The sequence below is a fragment of the Polyodon spathula genome, chromosome 13 (genome assembly GCF_017654505.1).
Source record: "Polyodon spathula isolate WHYD16114869_AA chromosome 13, ASM1765450v1, whole genome shotgun sequence".
NCBI classification, from domain to species: Eukaryota; Metazoa; Chordata; class Actinopteri; order Acipenseriformes; family Polyodontidae; genus Polyodon; species Polyodon spathula.
In genome coordinates, this window is record NC_054546.1 from 34675887 (window position 1) to 34698399 (window position 22513).

The window sequence follows — 22513 nt, forward strand, 5'->3', positions numbered from 1 at the left end:
AGGGGAGGGGGTATTTAAATACTCGTGTCTGCTTACTAAGTAGGAAAAGAACGACTCTGAATATCATGAGGAGAGCTTCAAGCGTTGCCATGAAGATAAAAACATTTAACAAGAGAAATGAATTCACGTGTTGTCACACACATTCCAAATTACGCCACTCATTAGCTGCTTGTTTGTCTGGTTACCTTTCCAACACACACACACACACACACACAAAATGATATAAAATGTAATTTTTACAATTTCTGGTTTTACTACTTAGAATTTATATTTGTGTGTGTGTGTGTGTGTGTGTGTGTGTGTGTGTGTGTGTGTGTGTGTGTGTGTGTGTGTGAGTGTGTGTGTGTTTGTGGAACATCTAAAAATTACGTTTCATTAACTCTAGAACCGCCTTTTACAATACATGTTTTTATTTTGAATACAACCTACAATATTTATTTTTGTATATATACAAGCCTGTTGTTATCTCTACTGGACCTGGCAGCCATCAGTTCCTTCATTTTGTACAAGGTAGGAGAGATTTCATCTTGAAGCTAGCCACAACACTTCAGCAGAAACATTTCAATCAGAAAACTGCAAAACGTTAGTTTACCTACCGTAAATCTGGTTCCCTGAAAGAGAAGATGGCCACCAGAACATTGTTATGGTATATACGCCTGCCTATTGGTAGGTGTAACTATGCTCTTTCTATCAAAACTGCCGATAGGCCCTCTCCCCTCGGTGACCCCCTCGGTCCTGCCTCCAGAGGGTACTTAACTGTCACACCAATGTGACCAAACTGTGATGTCAACGGTTGGTGGCCATCTTCTCTTTCAGGGAACCAGGTTTACGGTATGTAAACTAACGTTCCCTTTCAGTTCGAAGATGGCCAACAAACATCATTATGGGAAACGTGTACCAGAGCCGTCGCGAGGGAGAAAAGAATGGCAGCATATGAGGGACGCTAAGTCCTGCCTGACCAAGGTCAGCGGTGTGAGTGTGCAACCTCGAGGACCCTGGGGACACTGAGTCAATGGGGGCATGGCAAGCAGAAATAACTGCTAGGTAAACCTTCAGTGTGGAAGGTGATCTACCAGCCTCAAGCAGATCTTGCAGATTGCAAGATGAGAGGTATGGGACAGGAGATTGGATCATGACCATTAGTATGGCACCAATCTTGAAAATATTTGACCAGTGACCTAGTGAAATGCACCCTAGCATTCTGCAGCGTACCCACGACAGTGTCTGACAGCCCTAAGGGTGACCAACGATCCCTTTCAGGGGCCAGACCCATAACTGGAGCCTGCCCGGCTCCGGGTGCCAAAGTGTACCTCTCGTCTGGCTGAGGAGATCTCGGCGAAGCAGGATCTCCCAGGGCGGGCTGTTCAATAGCTGTCACAGGGATGAAAACCAGATTCTCCTGGGCCACCTGGGGGCCACTAGGAGAACAGACACCTTCTCTGACTGGACCTTTTCGACAAAGGCCGGGAGTAATGGCAGAGACTTGAACGCGTAAAGGAGCGCTCTGGGCCATATGTGGGCTAGGGAGATGCCGAGTGGACCGCCACAGCGGTGGAGGGAGTACCAAAGGGGGCAGTGTGTCACCTCCGATGAGGCGAAGAGATTGACCTGCTCCTTCCTGAACTGTTCTCAAAAGCGCTCCATCACCTGGGGGTGGAGCTGCCACTCCGATTGATGCGGGCCCTCCCTCAAGAGGAGGTTCGCTGCCAGATTTTCCACCCCCAGCCCGTAGGGACAGTAGGTTCTGCTGAGCCCAAATCAGAAGCCTGAAGGCTTAGCGATGCAACCCTGGGGACCGAAGGCCAGTCCCATTCGGACTCCTTGGTGCAGGAGAGGGGGAATCCTCCACCAGCGCAGGCCCACCGTACATGCGAGGCACACTGTCAGCCGACTGTGCCTGTGGCGTTTGGGAGGCAAGCGGAATGCATTGAGCCACGCCTGTAGCGGGCACATGAGCAATAAACCCAGCTAATACCACTGCTGCCATCAGACCCAGTAGTTTCTGGCACAAAACAAGGGGCACCCTCGGTCCCTGTAGAAACAGGGAGATGCGGTGCTGTAGAGCTGCTACCCTGTCATCCGACAGGTATGCATGCATTGTAGTGGAGTCCAGCCGGAACCCCACATACATTATGCACTGCACAGGCGTCAGCCGACTCTTGGCATCGTTGATGGTGAGGCAGAACCTCAGTAGATGCTCTGTAACTATCGCCTTGTGGGAACAGATCAACCAGTCATCAAGGTAATTCATCACTCCTTGTAGCCACAAAGGGGTGGGGATAGAGTCTATGCACTTTGAAAATGTACATGGAGCTAGATAGAGGCTGAACGGCAGCACAGAAAACTCATACACGCTGCCCTGAAAGGCGAAGCGGAGATATTTCCTGTGCTGTGGATGAATGGGAACGTGAAAATACGCGTCCCGTAAGTCCACCATGGTAAACCAGTCACCCGGCTGGACAGACTGGAGTATGTGGCGATGAGTCAGATTGTGGAACCCTTTCTGTTTCAGAAACTGGTTTAGAAACCGCAGGTCCAGGATGGGGAGAAAGCCACCGTCCTGTTTCGGTACCAGGAAGTATCTCGAGTAGAGCCCCTCTCCGGGAGAAGTGGGATCTATGAGACGAATGGCACGCTTGTCCAGCAAGGCTGCCACTTCGGTCTGCTCATCATAGCACAGGGTAGCTTGACCACCATGTGCACAGAGCGTCGTGTGCACCGCATAAACCAAGCACCATGGGCACAGAGCATCGCGTGCACCAAGCACCACGTTTAGGGCTTGTACCGAGCACCGCGTGCACCGAGCACCGTGAGCACTGCGTGCCGTGCAGCACCGGGTATAATGTGCACCTAGTGCACCGAGCAACACATGTACCTTGCAGCACCGGTATAATATGCTCCCCGTGCACCGAGTACCATCCAGTACTGGCACGCTAGCCTGTATCGGTACAGCGAGTCAATGAGCACCGTGCGCACCGTGGTACCAAAGTAGCACGAGCTCTTATGCACCACGGTATTAAAAAACACCAGGGCAGCCAGGCTGCCTACCCTGATTGAGTGGTCACACACCTGAGCAGCGCGTAGCGTACAACAGGGGGACAGGGCCGAAGCCACAGCAGGCAATTGACTTTATAACACAGTATTACAAAATAGTTTTTAAATACAAAAAGCTGTTAAAATATTACAGCACAGATGGGGGAGAGCACACTGTCTGCTGATTGAGAGACCTACACCAGAGATGAAGGCCCACACAGCCCGCGTACATCTCAACCCAACAGCGAGGTAAGCTTCGATGAGGAGTATAAGGCTGGCTGGGCTGAAGCAGCTGTGCTGCGGCTTGTCCTCTGCAAAAGCACGGGGATGTGCAGCTGCAATCAAAACAAGGCCCAACCTGTGGCCTGCAGGCGGCTGGTGGGCTAACTCAACAATGGGGACAAGGCAAGCCCAGCCCAATGGAATAACTGTACAGACAGAAAGAAGCAGCTTGACATAAGGAACAAGCAGGTGCTGATAGTTAGAAACAGAATGAAAAGGCTACAAATATAAAACTACTGATTCCGGGAAAAACGGCCAGCTTTCAGCACGAAAAAAAGGCCAGCTTTCAGCACGAAGTGCACAGGAACTAGCAGTAGCTTACATGCACTTTTTAGAAGAAAAAGACTCAATGCAACACAGAGAGGTCTTACCATAACAATCATGAGAAGCGAAAAGAGAGCCAGTCTCCCCTGCATGATGGTTAAGTACCATCGGGAGACGGGACCGAGGGGCCTATCGGCAGCTTTGATAGTAAGATCTCAGTGACACCTACCAATAGGCAGGAGTGTATCCCATAGCAATGTTTTGGTGGCCATCTTCAACGTGAAAGGGAACTGCAGGCTGCAGCAGCTCTGGATTCTTTGCTGCGAGTGACACACATGCAAGATAAATCATGTTACTTTTGTTTTAGATTGAAAACTAATTTTGTTGTTACAGTTCTGTATATGCATATGCCTGTTTACACACTAATTTCTTTTGAAATGTTTATTTTATTATAGTTTTTCATTTTTTTGAAGTAGTGCTTTATATGTGGCAAGTTAGAAAATAAACCCTTTTATGTTCAATTGTTCATTTATATACAGTATTTCGGCTGTGCAGATGTTTGTTATGATGTGCTTGAATAAAACTTTTTAGTTGTATCTGATAGTTTGTCTTTCATTTTAATATTGCTGGTGTTTAAAATGTACCGACGGTTGTAGGTATGAGTATAATGTTAGGTTACTTACCGTAACCCTGGTTACCTGAAAGAGAAGACGTAAGTAGGTATTGCTGAGCTCTTTATACCAGAGCTGCCGATAGGCCCCTTCCTGTGATGATGCACTCGGTCCCGCCCACCGAGGGGATAAAACTGTCATCCCAAAGAAGCCATTTCTCTTTTTCCATTGAACCTGTGATGGCGACCGATGCGACCTCGCAAGTGGTGGCCATCTTCTCTTTCAGAGAACCAGGGTTGCAGTAAGTAACATAACGTTCCCTTTCAATCCGAAGACAACCACCAGTGAGATTACATATGGGATACTGTATACCAGAGCCATCGCGAGAGAGAAGGAACAGCAACATATGAGGGATGAACTAACACCGTCTAACCCAGGGGTTAGCGGTGTGAGCTTACACCCTCAAGGACCCTCGTGGCTAATGAAGGCAGGGCAGGGTCTACCACATTAATACCGTAGAACCTGGAGAAGGTATGCGCCGTAGCCCAGCTAGCCGCAGTACAAATACCAGACATCGAGGCCCCTCTGAAGAGGGCCGAAGGTGCAGCCAACCCTCTAGTGGAGTGTGTGGCTACCCTACCAAGCCAGCAACATTACATGCAGTCGAGATTGTGTCCACTAACCAATGTGACAGACGCTGCTTAGAAAGAGTTGTCCTAGGGTTCGTGTCCTGTGACATATGAAGAGCTGGTCCGATTGACGCAGAGCTCTTGTCCTATGCATGTAGCACCTCAATGCCCGCACTAGGCAGAGGAAATTCAATCTCTCATCCTCTGTTGAAGCAAACAGAGGTGGATGGAAAGACTCCAGTTCCATAGACTGATTAATGTGGAAGCAGGGTTGGTGCGCAGAGACACCCTGCTGCCATCCTCCCAAATACGCATGAAAGAGATGTGTACAGACAGTGCCTGCAGCTCACTGGCCCGCTTAGAGGAGGTGATAGCCACGAGGAAGGCTGTCTTCATAGACAGGTACTTCCACTCTATGGAGTACATGGGCTCAAACGGGGCCTTCGTGAGAGCCTCCAGTACCATATAAAGGCTCCATTCGGGGAGAACCGTCCACATGGGAGGGTGTAATTGCCAAGCTCCTTTAAGAAGTAGGGTAGCCAGAAAATGTGCGCCCTGAGACATTGAATCTACGGGGGCATGGCAATGAAATAGTGATCAGAGAGGTCCAGAGGGGTGACAGAGAAGGGTGGAGGAGCAGAAGGTCCTGGAGAAGGTGAGATCCAGTTGACAGCCAGCTTTGTGGGTAGGAGGGGATGGAGAGAGAGAGAGAGAAAAGGAGAGAAAGGAATCAGGCAGAGTGGGTGGTGTTGGAGATTGATATTGAAATCACCTAACAGGACAGTTGGGATATACAGAGAGAGGAGGAAGGAGAGGAGATAGTCAAGTTCATTGAGAAAGTGATTGAGACGTCCAGGGGGATTGTACAATACAATTAGAATGAGTTGACAGGGAGAGGTTAGTTGGACAGCAAGAAATTCAAAGGTGTTAACAGAGAGTGAGGCGAGGTGAGAGGGGACAGAAAAGAATAAGGAGGGAGAGAGGTGACAAGTCCCACCTCCCCGTCCAGTGATTTACCATCACATACCTGGGAAATTGACTTTCTTTTGGTTCTACTTTCTCAAAACCTCTCAGAACCAGTTATCAGATTAGAAAAGCATCAACTAATCCGACTTCAGAGACAGAATTGACAAAAAGAAATTTCCCACAGAAGACACACGACAAAACATAAGAGATAATGTATTGAACTATTTAGCCCAGAGCAGTGCATGAGTGAGTGTTGTTTTTGTCTTTTCTTAAACATCCTTTTCTGTACCATTTCATCCAAAAACTCATGTGGATAGCTCATCAACAAAAGACACAGAAGCACTGTCTTGCTCCAGGGGGTCTTTCTTTTTGTGAAGCCGTAAACAAGCATCTTGTTAGGACCTATTTATTGATTTATTTATTTATAATAATCTTAAAGTGATGGTCATAAGAAAGTAAGTGGGTGAAGAAGCTATATTCTGTGCATGAAATCATGCTGAAAGATATGCCACTAAGTATAGTGTAGTGGAATAGAATAGTGATATTTTTACTGATGATTGTGGAGTGCAATGCAGACGAGTCATTTGGCCTCAAAGTGAGTGGGAGGAAGTAGTGAAGGAAGAACAGAGAATGGAGGGAGGAGTAAAAGGAGAGATTGAGGTGGAGGAAGAAGTCAAGGAAGAAAAGAAGATGTGGGAACCAAGTAAGAACCTTGTGCACCCTGGACCCCCAGAGTCCCTCTTTTGAAAAAATCATCAGAGGAGAGGGAGATGGAAGAAGGGCAAAAGAACAATTGACTCCCCCCTCCTCAGAGAGCCCCCCCCCAGAAGCAAGAGGAGCCACAGAGAACAAGAGGAACTAGAAAAGAAACATAATCAACATTAATTTTTATTAAAAATAAATATTACAGTAACAAAAAAACTTTGTGATTATTTTTTTTATTTAAGGTAAATATTATATTATGACAAGAGTACTTTTGGTATGAACAGAGTAGTCCACATTGACCTCATTAAGTGATAAGTCAATATATGCTTTTGCATGTAAAAGTTTGCTGGCTTTATTATGTTCATGCTGGCTAGTTTAGCTGAGTATCCCACAGCCTCCTTGCCAGGGCCCAGGGAAGATCAGGTGTACAACAATGATAGCAGTTTATTATTCAATAATATTAACTGTTAATAGAAAGCAAAAAAAAATTCACTCAAACCATGCCTATACACCAATAGGATTATATTAAATTTACGAAATAAATAATACAAAAACAAGCAAACAAGATCAGAAAGCTATTTGCTCAAAGATACTTTATTGAAGAAGCATGGAGCATTCGGAAAACCTCATAGCTAACTTATTCATTATTAACAGCTGTATGGCTGAGGTTGGTTATGCATCATTATTTGAAACAACAGCTCTTATTGAATTGAACTTTGCTTACCATTTTCTTATAGTTCCTCCTGTTCCAAAAAAAAAGGGTTGTTGATAATGAACCTGAATGTCATTGAGCCAGTATGAGCGTGCAACTCAATGTAAACAAAAACAAAACAGAACAAAAAAACGCTGGATTAATGACTTTCCATTTGCTTAGTAGTTTATAGTTTATGGATTTTCTAAGCATGTGTTACAATAAACAGCAATTTTCTTAATTTTTTAAAATGATATGTAAGTTAAAGATAGCTGTTTCCATGCCTGACTTTGAGTTAGTTTTGCACCTCTTCACCTCGAAAGTACATTGTCCTCATACATGCAATGGCTGTCTTTAACCAACTAGCTGCCTTGTATAATGAAATTATTTGATACAGTTTCATGCATCAATCCACATGACCCTGCTGATGAGATTTAGGAATGCCATCTTTGCCTTCCACATGTGTGCATATGAGATCTGTATATTGAATGGAATTATCAGCTGAACAAAATGACCTTGCCAATTAAGGGTTTATCAGTTGTTTATTGTTGCTTTGCTTATATTCTGTTCAATTAAAATTACACTCTGCTCAACAAAAGAAAACAGAAAAGCCTGCAACATGTGATCTTAAAACACAGACCTTTGTGTACACTCCTGTTAGTTTATAATATAGTGGTGTCTTTCTGTCTGTACTTTATAGTGGGGTGTCTCTGCACTTTCATTCGCCTGTACATCACAGATGTATGTATGTATCATGAGAACACAAGAAGTTAGTTCACATACATTTTAAATTCCACTTATGTAATTATGTAACATCCTTGTTTTTGTCTACTCTTCTGTACATACCGTTGATAGACTGTGGCTCTAATTTGGAATTGCCCCTGTAACAGTGGATGGACTGGAAGTTACTGGCATACTTGTCACACTTCTCATATTTTTCCACTTTTAAAAGCATTAACTTATTTAACTTTCTTGGTTAGTTTTCCTTTTTTAATTCCATTTTTTTTTCAAGTTTTTCTTTTGCTTATTTACTGGTCTCCTGCTTTCACTTTAAAGGGATCTCCAGGCTAGATCTATTTTAATCATTCTAGCTGTTTCTAGTTATACAATTGTAAAATTCCACTGATCAAGTTATTTCTATCTTACCTCCCTTGAAATGGCTTTAAATGGCACATTTTCTGTCCTTGATCTTAGCGGGGGTCCTATTGCCAACATCCACGTACATCAATTATTTATTCATTTCAAACATAAATTCTCAATGAGTTTAAAGGGGGGTTAAAGGGTGTAACAAACTGTATACAAGGACCTATAAAAGTTTTTATAAGCTAGATGGGCACTGGGATTTTTGTGAGGTGATTTATATACATATGCAGTACATAAATCACACACCATAAAACTACTCCAGGGCCACAGCTCACCAGAGCTCACCACAATACCAAATATGTTTTCAGGATATGACCATGCAGGCTGGGAAATGCTTTTCTGTGTGTGAATGCTGATGGAGAAAACCCTTACCCAGGCTGTTGACAGGAAAACATGTTTTTTTTTCAGTAACTTGTTTTAAAGTAGGGTTTATAGCTCTGTATAGCTTGTTATCAATTCTCTCTCTCTCTCTCTCTCTCTCTCTCTCTCTCTCTCTCTCTCTCTCTCTCTCTCTCTCTCTCTCTCATGTGGCTGACAAATTATCCTTCAAGGCAATCTGAGAAATCTTTGGCGTTTGTAAAGAATGTAGGGGCTTTGAAGTTAACAAAAAGTTACTGTCCAGCTGCTTATAACTGTTAAATCTTTGCTTGTTTCTCTGAGGGAGATCAACACAGCGAGTTTCTTGGCTGTGAGTCACTCTGCTGTTCATTTACCCAATGATACAATAATTGTGTTCATGTATTGGTGGTAGAGTTTGCTTTTAAAAATTGTGGCTAGCAGTTTCATCATCAACATTACACAGGGGCAATCTTATTATACATGGGTTTCTTATCACCGACTAAGCTTATTATGCACAGGTCTATATTAAAATAACAAGAATAACATTAGTTGCAAAAGTTGGACGCAAACCAACAACCTTCAGAATAAGAGTTCCCTAAACGCATGCTTTCAAGCTCTGGGATAAAGGCTATGAAAGTTGTAAGGGGTTGTTAACAAACTCTGGGTAGCAGGTTACAGATTCATCCAATGAAAAACACTTCCAACTTCATGCATAAACCCAACATGTTTTTCCTTCATATTCCCTAAAATATTCCCTAAAATACAGGATCCTCCCTATATTCTGTTTACACATTTCCCTAACCTCACCTTATACATTGTTAATAACTACTAAAATTCTCCTTTATGCTCAACAAGGGATTCAAATTGAAAAGCAAAATAAACTTCTTTTAGCATTTAAGAAAATAAATGAGAAATGGCAAAGTCCTGTACATGACTTTAGCACCCTGATGTACACAATGTAAGCCCAGGGTGCTCCCATTTTGCCTTTCTGAGTCTTACAGCAACCCAAACCTTAAGGATATGAAGTGAATATGTTGATAGTCCTGGAGTCACAGACGTTCTTGGGCCTTTTTCAGTGGATGAACTGATAACTGGCTCCTTGCTAGGTCACCTAACTACAGCCATGGGCAGAAATGTTGTATCAGCCTATAGAATTAATTCATTTTTCTTCATAAAGTCAACTGAAAACTGCTGAATAATGTTACATTTATATATTTAATTCCATATCGCTTTTGAGTTATGCATAATCTGACAAAAATATAGAAAAATGTAGCTTTTCGAAATATGGCTTCCATATATTTTTGCGATATCATTTTGCAGTTTCTTTGATTACATAATGTTAAGTAAAAGATCTAAAATATGTTCATATAGTTTTCATTTTGTTTCAATCCTAAAATTCCAAGTGCTGCAAAACTTTTTACCACTGCTGTAGGAGTCGGCTATCAAGTTTATTGAGTGATTAACTTGGTTCGACTCTAGTTTATGCACTACAAAAGTAAAGGTTTTATATACTGCCATGCACCTATACATGCATTGCCAAACAACCAGATATACTGAAGATTGCTTGAGTGTGAATTGTTCTTTAAGTTGTTTCTTATTAGTTTTGTAATTGGTACTGTATATAACCAACAAAAGCCTGATTCACAGCACATAATATACTTGCAACACATGCTCTAGTTGTATATACCCTGAGACCTTATAACTATTATAACTATTTAAAGCTTTGCATATCCCAAAGCTATGTCTGCTGTCTTTTTTCCTCTGTTATGTCTAAGGACTAACGACTGTATCTATGGATCTCTCTGTTTATTAGACTCACAAGACCAAAATAAATTGGTTTTCTGCCCTTTACCATGTAAAAAACAAATTAAGTAGGCAATGTGATTTTGATAAATGAGATAGAAGGTTAAGGGAATCAGTCTAGCATAGAGAATGGTCTTTGTTTTCTGTAAGATAGAAAAAACAGGATTTAAAACAAGGTTAGAAATAAAAAAAATAATAATCTCAGATAAAATAATTGCTTTTGTGAATCTGTATAACATTAGCCTTCTGAGTACCTTTTATCCAGTGTTAAATGTTGAAGAGCATTAGGTCATGTTCACAATGCACCACACTTATACTCACTATTGGAACAGATTAACACATTCAGACTGTTTAGAATGGAACATTTAATGCTAAGAAACATCTTTAGCCTAAAGGCTCAGAGTGTTATAATTCTTACATTGAAAATTAAGCACACTGTGACTATCAGAGAAACAGAAAAAATTCTACGTAGGGCAGCAAGTCAAATAAGCCATTGATAAGCTTGTGTCATGGTTTAACTATCTTATTTAATATACCAGTGATATTTGATGATTCATTGGGGTACCATGACACCATGTCCACACTAGATCCACGCATATCGTGCAGTCAGTCCTGTAAATGTTAACTGTCCTGCTTGGATTTTCTAACGGTGATACTGCAGAGATAAACTAACGGGGTTTTTTTTGTGTTTGCTTTGTTTTGTTTTCTACAGGTTTGTAAACTGTAAGGTAAAACTTAAAAGAAAAAAGCAGACAAAATATTTCAACAATATTTGTGTATGTGACTTATCAGTTGATTTTATATACTGATCCATGATAATCCCTATCTGTTTTAGAGCATTTTACAGCACGGTGAAATCAGCCTGGATTGGATTAGCTACATGTACCTATATGGGATTATCACTGGATTACAAATCTAAAGTTTATTCAATCTGGATTCTCAGGTACTCTAAAATGCTCTAAACCTTTTACCATATGTGGCAGAGCAAAGCTCTGCCCTTTTAAATTGGCAGGGATGGGGTTAACTTCCCCTGCCTGCCTGGGTTTATTATGTTCAGGTGGCTGGGGTTGATTAGTTGATTAGGTTGATTAACGATCAATCAGCGCCCAGCCACCTGATATAAAAGGAGGCCTCAGCTTCTCATTTGAGAGAAGGGAGCTGAGGAAGCAGGTTGGTGTTTGTTTTGTGGTTTTTTGAATTTTCTAAATCCAGTGAAGGCATTGCCCAGCCTGTCACATTTGGTGTCAGAAGTGGGATAGCGCCACCTAGAGGCTCAGAGCAGTATTTATTTATTTTTTTTTTTGAGAAAAAAAAATGGGAAAGAAGAGAAGACAGCGGCAAAGGCAGGAAAAACAGAAGCAGCTTTGGAGGACCCGGCCAGCCTCTTCCCCTGGTGTTCCTGGTGCTGGGAAGGAGGACCTCCGTTGTTTAGTGCCACTGGCAGACTGGTGTGGCCGGTGTGAGGAGGACGGCCACAACTGGGCAGGATGCCCCTACAACCAGGCCCAGGAAGAGGTGCCGTGTTCACCCCGGGCATCAGGGGCCACCCCACTACCTCCAGCACCACCACCTTCACCACCGTCCCAGGAGATCTGGGACTGGTTGATATATTTCTTATTTATGGATAATGAAAAAAAAAGTTTTTTGCGTACATGAGCCGCCTTCCCGGGAGCCAGAGAGGGGTGAGGATCTGCCGTCGCTCCCAGAGCCAGAGAGGGGCGAGGAGCTGCCGTCGCTCCCAGAGCCAGAGAGGGAGGGGGAGCTGCCGTCGTTCCCAGAGCCAGAGACTCTGCCAGCCTCCCACAGCCATATATTTCTTATTTATGGATAATGAAAAAAAAAGTTTTTTGCGTACATGCTTGCACAGTGCTTACAAGTAAAACGACCTCTGTTGAATATAAACGTCAATGTTGTTGATTTTGAATCAAAGGGATCCTTTAAGACCCATCTTGACAAAGGTTTTAGACCAATCAACTACTAATAACTGTACGAAATGGGCAGAATGGTTTCCTCTTGTTCTTAATTTTCTTCTGTTCAATGGAAGCAAACATCCCTTTGACACGGAGTGCACAGAACTCTTAACCTTACTTTGTTGACTATGGCTCTTTAGATAATGAATTGACCCACCTGGAAGAGAGTGACAGGAGAGGCATTGTACACTGTAGTGACATCTGTTCTTGGTCAGTCAGTTTTTTTAAAGGCTAATATCCTTTTTCTGTTTGGTAATTTCATTTGTATTGATTAGGTAAGTGACAGCTGCCTGATCAGGCAGAAGAGAAATCTGAAATATGTGAAATAACCCTGGTCCAACCCTTGTCCTGGAGACAAAGGTTTTAGCTACTGTGGCTGCTGTTCTTAATTTTCTTTTTCAATGGAAGCAAACATCCCTTTTGCACAACTCAACTTTGTTGACTATCTCTTTAGATAATGAATTGACCCACCTTAGGCTTACACTGTAGTGACATCTGTTCTTGGTCAGTCAGTTTTTTTAATTATCCTTTTTCTGTTTGGTAATTTCATTTGTATTGATTAGGTAAGTTAATCTGAAATATGTGAAAGTCCAACCCTTGTCCTGGAGCGCTAGATTACTTAATTGAACAAATTATTGGCTTAATTAGTCAAGATTAAGAGGTGTTGCAGATCTTTAGCCACTGATGATGTAAAGACACCTATAAAACCTGCTGGATGGGGGCAGAAATAGATAGAAATAATATTACTAGTAGTTACCTGTTGCAATAAGAATGGTGGTAGGGGGAGCCCAAATTTTTATAACCTTGCCCCCTTTGTAGATATCACATCTTTACATGGCTGACCCATTTAATTGTACACACCGAATGAAATGTTTTAGATCAGATTTTTTCTATGTGGCCAATGGCTCTCTCTAGTGGTGATTTAGTTATATATGTTGGTGCGTTTTTCAGCTTTAGCTGTCTCTTGGGGGGGGGGGGTGTTGGGGGGGGTGAAAAATGATTTTTCAATTAAGTTATTGAAAGATAATTTTTTTGCCTTGCCAATTGAGATAATCATGAAAATAGATTTAAAGAGTTGATACTCTTTCAGGACCACAGACCTATTTCCACTGTATATATTAGTACAGGGGTCAGTAAATCCCCTTTCGACGGCTGTTGTTCTCCTCCTGTTCTTGTCATGACAGCAAAATCACATTTCTGTATCAAGACAGACCATAGGCTGCAGATTTTTGGTAACTAGAAGTGTGATTCTCTTATCTCAATGCAGCACCCAAACAATAAAGAGAGGGCTGTTTCCTGGGTCATGGGAGGACTTGGGAGGACCAGGGGTCTGGTGGGTGAGTCTTTTTTGTCCCTGTTTGCCTTTTGAAAGCAATTATTATATAATATTGTGAGGAGCATACAATTATAAATGCTGAATGCATCCTCATGTGACCTCCAACAGAATATATACTGTACAAAACGAAATGGAATATTGATATATTATAACAAAATAAGAACTGATCATAAGTCTGAGCTCTCAACAAAACATCCTTAAACTGCCTAGGTGTGAAGACTGACAAATAATTCAACCTAGGCGTGAAATTGCAAAATGAAATGAAAACATCTAATGGATATTTTTCCTTTGTATTTGGTATTTGTTGGAAATCTGGTATAAATTGGGATGACACCCATTTGCCTAATGATTGCCATGGAACGTTACCTGAGAATGCCCAGTAAGCAACTAAATTGGCCAATGAAATAAGTGACTCAACTAATAACACAAGGAAGACTTCTAGATTAACTACTCCTCTTAATCTACCTTTCCCTCTCCCCCAGAAAAAAAAGGACAGAATTTGTGATCACTTAAAGGATTACTTTGCATAATACTTTAAAAAATATTTTAAATTTTCTATGATATGTGTTCTTAATCATAATTGTATTACTGTTTCTGCTCTCATTGCTCTCACTGATACTTGGCATGTTTAATAAAGTCAACATCATATCTGAGAAAAAGATAGGGTTAAATAATACGGAACGATGAGGACACGGCTAAACTGATAACATTTTATTTTGGGCTCTGTGTAATTGTTGTGCAGTTCATAAAGGCACTTCTTTGTGGTTTCATAATTTATAATTTTTCCCTCTAACTGATTTTTTAATACACAACACTATACAGTATTAGTATGAACCTTGTGACATGTCACTTGACTGATACAGCAGCTATGTGTTAGTTTGTGGGTTGTAGAATTTGTAACTCTATCAGAAAGGGGCGTGAATGCACTCAGAAATTCCCAGATTGACTATATTATTTCTTTGTCATTATCCAGGCATGTTTTATATAGCTTCCATGCGTGTGGGGGTCTATTCAAGGCCCAATTGTATTTAGCATCTATACGTTTCCTTTGGGTATTTACAAAATGCAGCTGAGAGACCCCAGTCTTGCATTTGCGTCGGAATTCATATAGATTTTAAAATTATTACTTTGTCTTCAACAGTTTGGTGCCACCCTCTCGTATATGTTCGACCTTCTGGTACCTTATGAGCCCGCCCCCTCTCTTTGGTCCAAGGCTTGCTGGTCTCTCCCCTTTCTAGGTTAATATTACTGTTTTTCAGCCAGTAATAGAACACACTTCTATGGACATTAGAGACCCAGGGTCCCTTTATTATACTCAGGAAATGGCGAATTATTTGTATTCAAAGCATTTACTGTTTTATGAGCTGTTCTTTAGCCAGCTCTCCTTGAGGTCAGGATACAATAGTCCCAGGTCGCTGTAATGGAGTCTACATCCAGAACTATACAGACAGGGATTAGTTCTCCTAGACTAATAAGGCACATAATACCATTAAAAGATAAAAATAATTCACAATTTTCTTTTCATGAAACCCTCTTTTGTCATCTTTAAAAATGAGTTGTCAGGATATATTAAATCCCTTTCTCTGTTAAATTCTAGAAAAAGTCAATACTTCTAGGATATTATGAACAAACATCTTTTATGTTATATATGTAAGCATACAAGTATGACTATGTACATGTGAATACGAGGATATACATGTATGCATATGCAAAGATATTTGTATGTATATTTATTTATTTTAATCTTAATTTGTATCTATAAATTACATTTTATTTTATATTTTTAATGTACCATGGCCCCTGGTACTGACATTATTGTTATCTTATTGTATATTATATTTGTGAATATTGTTTATAAAAAAAAAAAGAAGACAAAAATAATATTTCAGTAAATTATTTCAAAACGTAATTTTGTTGCAGTGACAGAAGAAATCTGCCGGCCACAATGTCAATCTGACACCCTCAAAAGCTACCAGCATCAGTCGGAGTCCTTGCCGCCATAAGGTAATTCTGAAACTACTTTTAAACCTTACAGGAGACTGCATAGTGATTTCAGTGAACTACATATATATAGACCAATATAGACCAATGCCTATGTAGCAATGCCACAAAAACACCACTAGAGGGAGGCCTTATCCTTGAATGTTGTAAGGCCATAAAAAACATGCCCTTTACATAAAATGACAGATAGATAGTATTGTTTATGGCGCTGTATAGATTCTTTTAATGCACCAGTGTACAAAAGTAGCAGAAACAGGCCCGTGACTTTACCTGTGACATGTCTGTTTGTTGTACTTTCTGAGGAATGTTACTTGTTTTTAAATAGTTTTTACAGTTTCACTATTAAGCTTAAAGCAACTCCATTTTTTTTCAAGTTACCCAAGTACATGCCCTCCTTCAACACAGAATATCCTAAGAGGATCTGAGAGCTGCCCTCGGGTGCAGTGCAGATGAACCTACTCAACCCATCTGTGAAATGGAAAAGCACTGAAATCTTTTTTTTTTTTTTACTTTTAAATCAATTCTCAAACATTAAAATGGCATGACAAGTTATCCAAGTAAAATGAGTACATCCAAAATGTACCCTAATCATAACAATAAGCACAGAGTAGATTTACAGAGACGACACCAACTGGCACCTATTTTGATTTACGTGCATAACAATAGAGACCAGTCACAAAAAAGTTTTCATTAACACTTACTAATTCAAACAGGCTTGGTAATATAAGAGTGCCAGACAAAACTATCTAGAGAATGTAAAATGTATCCTCGTCCTGCTGTTTATGTAGTTTTATATTTTCTCAGACATAACTATCTGACAAAATTAATTTACTCCTGAGAGCTGCTTAAACCAATATTTAATTGATTAAAAAACTTCTTAGATCTATGCATTCTTCACAAGAATTTCCCATGCAAATTGAGAATTTAAACCATTCGGGAATTGTTCATGGAGGTCTGGTTGTTTAGAAATTCAATTTTTAAGGAGAATAATAATTATAATGCATTAATATGTATTAATATCACCTTGTAATATTCCTAAAGAAATAATTAGTAATATTATTGTCAGGCACTAATACTCGACACAGAGGGAATTACCCAAGATTATGGACAGCTAAAAAGAATTGAGGCCAATAATCTCTTGTAATCTATCCATCCATAATCTCTGGTCATTCCTGTTAAGGGGATATTATTGCAATCATATGCCAATGAAGACATGACATTTCTACAAAACTTTCATGGTGCACCTTCTATTAATTCTGATGGGGGAAAATAGTTCCTTTGTTCTCCTTTTTGATGCGTAGGGATATTCCTACCAGATGGTGCTGAGGACTCAATCAGGTTATCAGGATAGTCAATCATCTTAAATGTATGACATGTCATTAATAATGTTGACCTCCCTAGCGGATTTTTACTTGTTTACCTTCGGTAACATCTGCTTATAAGAGCCTCACAATTCTAGAATGGAGTGGACGTTTCGAGAATCTTTAATCCTCAAACAGTTCCACAATTTAAATGCAACATGTATTTTCTGCTCACTGGGACAGTCCTGTGACTGGTTGTTCTGATTGTGTTTCAATGGACAGCAGGCAATCCCTCACTGAATAACATTCATGACACTCAGTAATACCATTTGTATTGAATATATAACCAGTCTTGTTGCAGAGTCATGCCCTGAAATTTCCAACAATACCTTTTAAAAACACTAAGGTTGAAAACAATGGGCTGAGCTGACTACTGAAATTGGTAACTACACCTGAACCTATACAGTGGGTTCAATCATTTTGTTAAATCATTGTGTCCTCCCTGCCCCCAACTAGGCTAGGCAAGACAGTCCTAGCACTGCTCTTCTCTGGATACAGTGCCTGGGCGGTTCTACAATGACTCATGAATATTCCTTTAGGCTGCTACAAAGCCCCTGTAGCTAAACAGTGAATCGCCAGCTTCCTCATACTACTGTACCATGCACTGAAAAAACAGCCTGCTTTCATGAACTGCAACTTCCATGCAGATTTTTAAAAACTTGGTATTTACGGTTTGGGGCAAGATAATGGTACACAGATTCTGTTTGGAATAAATCAAACCTGATCCAACAGTCAGCTTCTTTAATCCATATTTTATTTGAACTGAAAATGACTGTGCTTATGTGTTTTTCTACCTGAAATGATCTGAAATGAACCCGCTAAGAGCAAAATAGAAAAGGCTTCATTGGCTTAAAGTTATAATTTACCCAAGGATTACATTTAAAAATATGGTGACATTTATAACAAAGAACTCAGATGTGTTTGCTTTTGTTATTTTGATACTTTTATTAGGACAGTAATGACTGAAGTATTGAAACGTTCTTGTAACAGAACAGCACAGTGACCAGCAGGAGAATATCAGCTAAAACTAAACCTGGTGAACAAACTGACCAGAAAGCAGGCTGATAAAGTAGAGTGCACATCCAGGGCTAAACTGCTGTAAGGGAGAATGGATCACAACAGGACAAGAAAACATATTGAAACAAATGATTCTGGGACAGGTTTAAATACATTGAAACATCTGGAGTCATTTGTGGGAAACATGGACAGCTGCATGTTGCTTTTGAAGTTTAGAAATCTGTGCAGTTCAAGTGTAAACACTGTTAAAAGCAGGCAGCCAGCTGAAGTGGGATGTGAGGCTCTTGTGTTGTACACAGAATGCCTCCTTGTGCCTCTTCAGTCACAAAGACCAATGCCTTACTGTGTGTTCACAGAATGTATAAAACAAAAATAAACGAAATGATTAATTACACAATTAAGTGCACACTTTATGTGTTTTTTGCCTTGCCATGTATTCTGATTACAGTATTATCTGTATAGATTTTTTGTTCTAGATAAAATAACGTTATTACATATCTGTAAAATAAATAAATAAATAAATAAATAAACCATAAAAAACAAACAGCTTAAAAACGAAATTACTTGCCAAGTGTTTTTTGCTCAGGTTGTGATGTTTAGCATAGCCTACCTTCTGCCTCAGTTAGAGTCTCTATTGTCATGATGCAAATGTTTACTTTGTACAAAGGATGAGTCATGCGTGGGATCATTTATTATATTACTGGAAACAGCTGAGCGTGCTGAATGCTTCCTCCGGGACTTACGCTTTCGTACATTTTGCTGTGTTGTGTTAAAACGCAGTAAAGTTTTAGGGTAGACTGCAATATGTTTCCTAATGCCTAAAGCAATTAAGATTTCCGTCATTGTATGTGCTCGTGCTGATAAACACCGCTAGCCATACATTTAGCATTGCACTGAGCGCACGTGTATATTTCGAACACTTCAGCTTATGACAAACGACCTGGATTTCCAGTCTCACTGTTTTCCTTTACAGCAATTCTGCTATTTTATCTTATGCCGGGTGACTCGTCTTCAGCCACGCCGCCTCGGTGCTGATGCTGCTGGTTCTTCTACGGATCAAAGATAAGATGTGATTAGGCGCAGGGATGTTGCAGTGTTTCTCTCTGCTGGTCCTGATTGGGCATTGCCTCACCCCTGTCCTGGCGAAAATTACGTCAGCTGCTCGTTGAAATTAGCATCTCTCTTTTTGAGGCAGTGCAGCATCACAAGGAGCAATATAAAAACCCCGAGACTGTACTTTCACAGTCTTCTCCTGCCTGCCTACCTGGAACCGCATCCCAAAATCTGCATTTGTACAGGACTCACTATCACACCAGAGGGAAGAATGAGAGAAATTGTTCACATTCAGGCTGGCCAATGTGGCAATCAGATTGGAGCTAAGGTAAAATAAAATGCAATAGCATACAATGATTTTAAAAACGAATATTGTTTTAAAATTGGTCATGTTTGAATTCATTGGAATGCCCTTGGAGGAAAAAAAAAAGCAGTTTAAAATTGAATACAATTAATTGATTATCAGTATTGTATTGCATTCGCTTAATGTAATTACAACAATCTACAATTTGCAACCTGAACATTTCAGTCTTTGAAACGTTGTTTTAGAAAATGACGTAGGCATCACTAGTGTTACCACTGAATTGTACAAAATGATTGACTCGTTTAACCGATTCGTTTCTACTATCTTGCCTGTGTCTGTTTAATGATCCTTTAACGACTGTAATTATGGTCATATGCAGAACACGACTGATTGATTTTAAATTTTGCTGCAGCTAAGCTGACTGGAAAAAGCATTCTATGTGACCACTCCCCGCACTGCAGACAGTCTCGGGTTTTAATTGTCGGTCTTATCTGAAATAGCATACAACTAAAATGGAATACACTACTTCTTAATACATACAGTAAAATAAAACACGCTTGTGTTTATGACACAGAAGAGCGCCTTGTATTAAGGCTGCTTTAAAAAATGAATTGCACCCAAGGTGAAGATCTTCTGTCAAAGACGGAAAAAAAAGAAACTGTCAGAATGGGTGATGAGGATTACTAAAACGACATTACAGTTGCTTAGTAAAAAGTCTGAAAAGATTTTAATTTCCAGTTCTGAATTAATGGTTTGAAAACGATGCCACACCCTCAGACTGCAGAGTTCCTAACAAAGGAGCAGAGTCAGTTCTGCAAACACTGGAGTGCATATATATATATATATATATATATATATATATATATATATATATATATATATATATATATATATATATATATATATATATATACACACACATAACCACAGGCCTCAGACAGGTGCTATTTCTCCCATCTCTTGATTGGATGAATAAGGATTTCTCTTCACAGATCTAGCCTCACCCCCTCTCCCCTCTCCACCCACCTCAGGAGAATGTTTTTCATAGTATTATTCATATTATTATTATTAGCTGCAGTAGTACAAATATATGTCATTTATGAGCTCAGTCTGAGTTCTTTGTTGGAATTGCAAGTACAACATGACATACTCCTTACCAAATAATCTTCAAAGGCAATGCATTTGTTCTGTGCTTGGTGGCAATCATAGTAAAATATTGTCTACAATGGTTTGAGTTATTGGTGGAGTTATTAGCGGCTTCTCCATTGTCCTATTGGTTTGTGCTGTTCTATGGCAGTTTATAAAGGCCTTTCTGCAAATTTGGTCCTGGCCCCTTTGTTTTGCACTCAGCTGCCTGTCAATCAATGTCAAGGCGTCGTTAGCATCTGGGCCTCAGATTAGCATGCTTTGTGGTGGAAGAAAAAAGATAAAGACTCAAACTAATAGGCAGTGCACACAATGTATGCAAATAGGATGTACAAATTCACTATGCAACATGCCAGAGAAACCCACTGAAATAGATCTTCTTGGGTCTTCGCTGTGAAATGCACTCTCGAGTCACCCTCACCTTTCTCAGTGCCATTGTTACCCAGCTGTATTGAAGCATAGGCAAGCATCGTAAAGAACAATTAATTGGTAAACTACAGTAAAATAAAAAGCGTGGCACACTATTATACATTCATAATTTAAGCACTGGAAATTGCTAAATGACTCAATGTATAATTGCTGAATCTACACACTTAGCAGTGAGAAACGGCTCTTGATGAATAGGCACAGTGCTCAGTAATTATGTGTCCTAAGTAGATGGGGATCCTCCGAATCATCACGGCTGATGGATGGTAGCTGAGATGAGAGCTGTATCTGGAAGGGACCCTCACTTATTCCTGAACATTACAACCTCCAACTAGGACAGGCTAGAGAGGGCTCACATTTGAATATTCAAACCAGCCTTTCAGATGAGCCAGGCAGTGAAAACTACATCCCATGCAAATTACTGTTTTTTAAGGAGTTTGCATCTAAAGAGCAATGAACCTACCTGATTTGTTTTTAAACTAAATATGACCTCTGTGCTTCCTGTGACTTTGAATTGATTTGCTTGTTTTATCATACTAGATGAATTGGTGTGAGCATTACCAGCACACAAAACCCCACAATTTGACTTTAAGCTATCTTAAATTCAGCCACAGAGCTTGAATTCTTGAAGCAGTATCACTAAAAGCAGTTTGAAACCAGGAAACGTTAGTACTTCTTCATACTTATGAATCATAATGGAAACATTTGATTTAAGATCCTTGAATAATTGTTTAGTTACAAGAGACAGGCTGTCATTTCAGGTTGTAACACATCACATCAAATGCTTTAAAAAGCTGAAATGGATTATTAAACAAAGAGATATAACAGACATAAAGGTTGCATTACATTACACTACAACTGTAACACCAGCCGTTCAACTGTGGTATAGTCCAGTATCTTTATATACAATATAAATTGGTTACTATAGTACATGAAATGAACTTCTTCCTGAACCCCCTATGGACTCAAATAATGTGATGACATCATGCTGTCTGTGAGAGACTGAAATCATTGTAATACCCAACCTAACATCTGTCAATAATTCAACAGCTGACATCCCTCCACTCACCCATCCTTACTCTATAGGGAGACACAGGTGATGAAAATTGATAGGTTTCTGTAATTTGTTTAATTTTTACATTAAAATGTGAGACATGGTGGCGTAAAAATAGCAATGTGAAAAACAGCACCTGCTGAATTGAAAGACAGCGGCTGAGAGAGAAAGCATTTCAAAGGAGAGAAAAGCTGGCTATTAGTACGACGTCGGACAACCACTCCGGGGGACTCACTCCCCCCTTCCCTTCCCCCCCCCCCTTACTGGGGGGGGGGAAGGCAGCTGCACTACAGCGGGGAAGAGAGTCTGTGTTGAGCCTGCTAGGGATCTTAGATCAGACAGGCAGTAAGTCTTACTAATTTTACATCATCCACTGCCA

General features: G+C 40.3%; 1 protein-coding gene across 1 annotated transcript in view; it reads left to right on the forward strand.

Moving 5' to 3' along the window:
* The window catches only part of LOC121325316, a 29130-nt gene that overhangs the window by 2167 nt on the left and 4450 nt on the right, over positions 1 to 22513 (forward strand). The window contains 3 exon segments of the mRNA XM_041267747.1: positions 1637 to 1737; positions 2525 to 2681; positions 19219 to 19532. Of these exon segments, the coding sequence (XP_041123681.1) occupies positions 1637 to 1737; positions 2525 to 2681; positions 19219 to 19532 (572 nt within the window).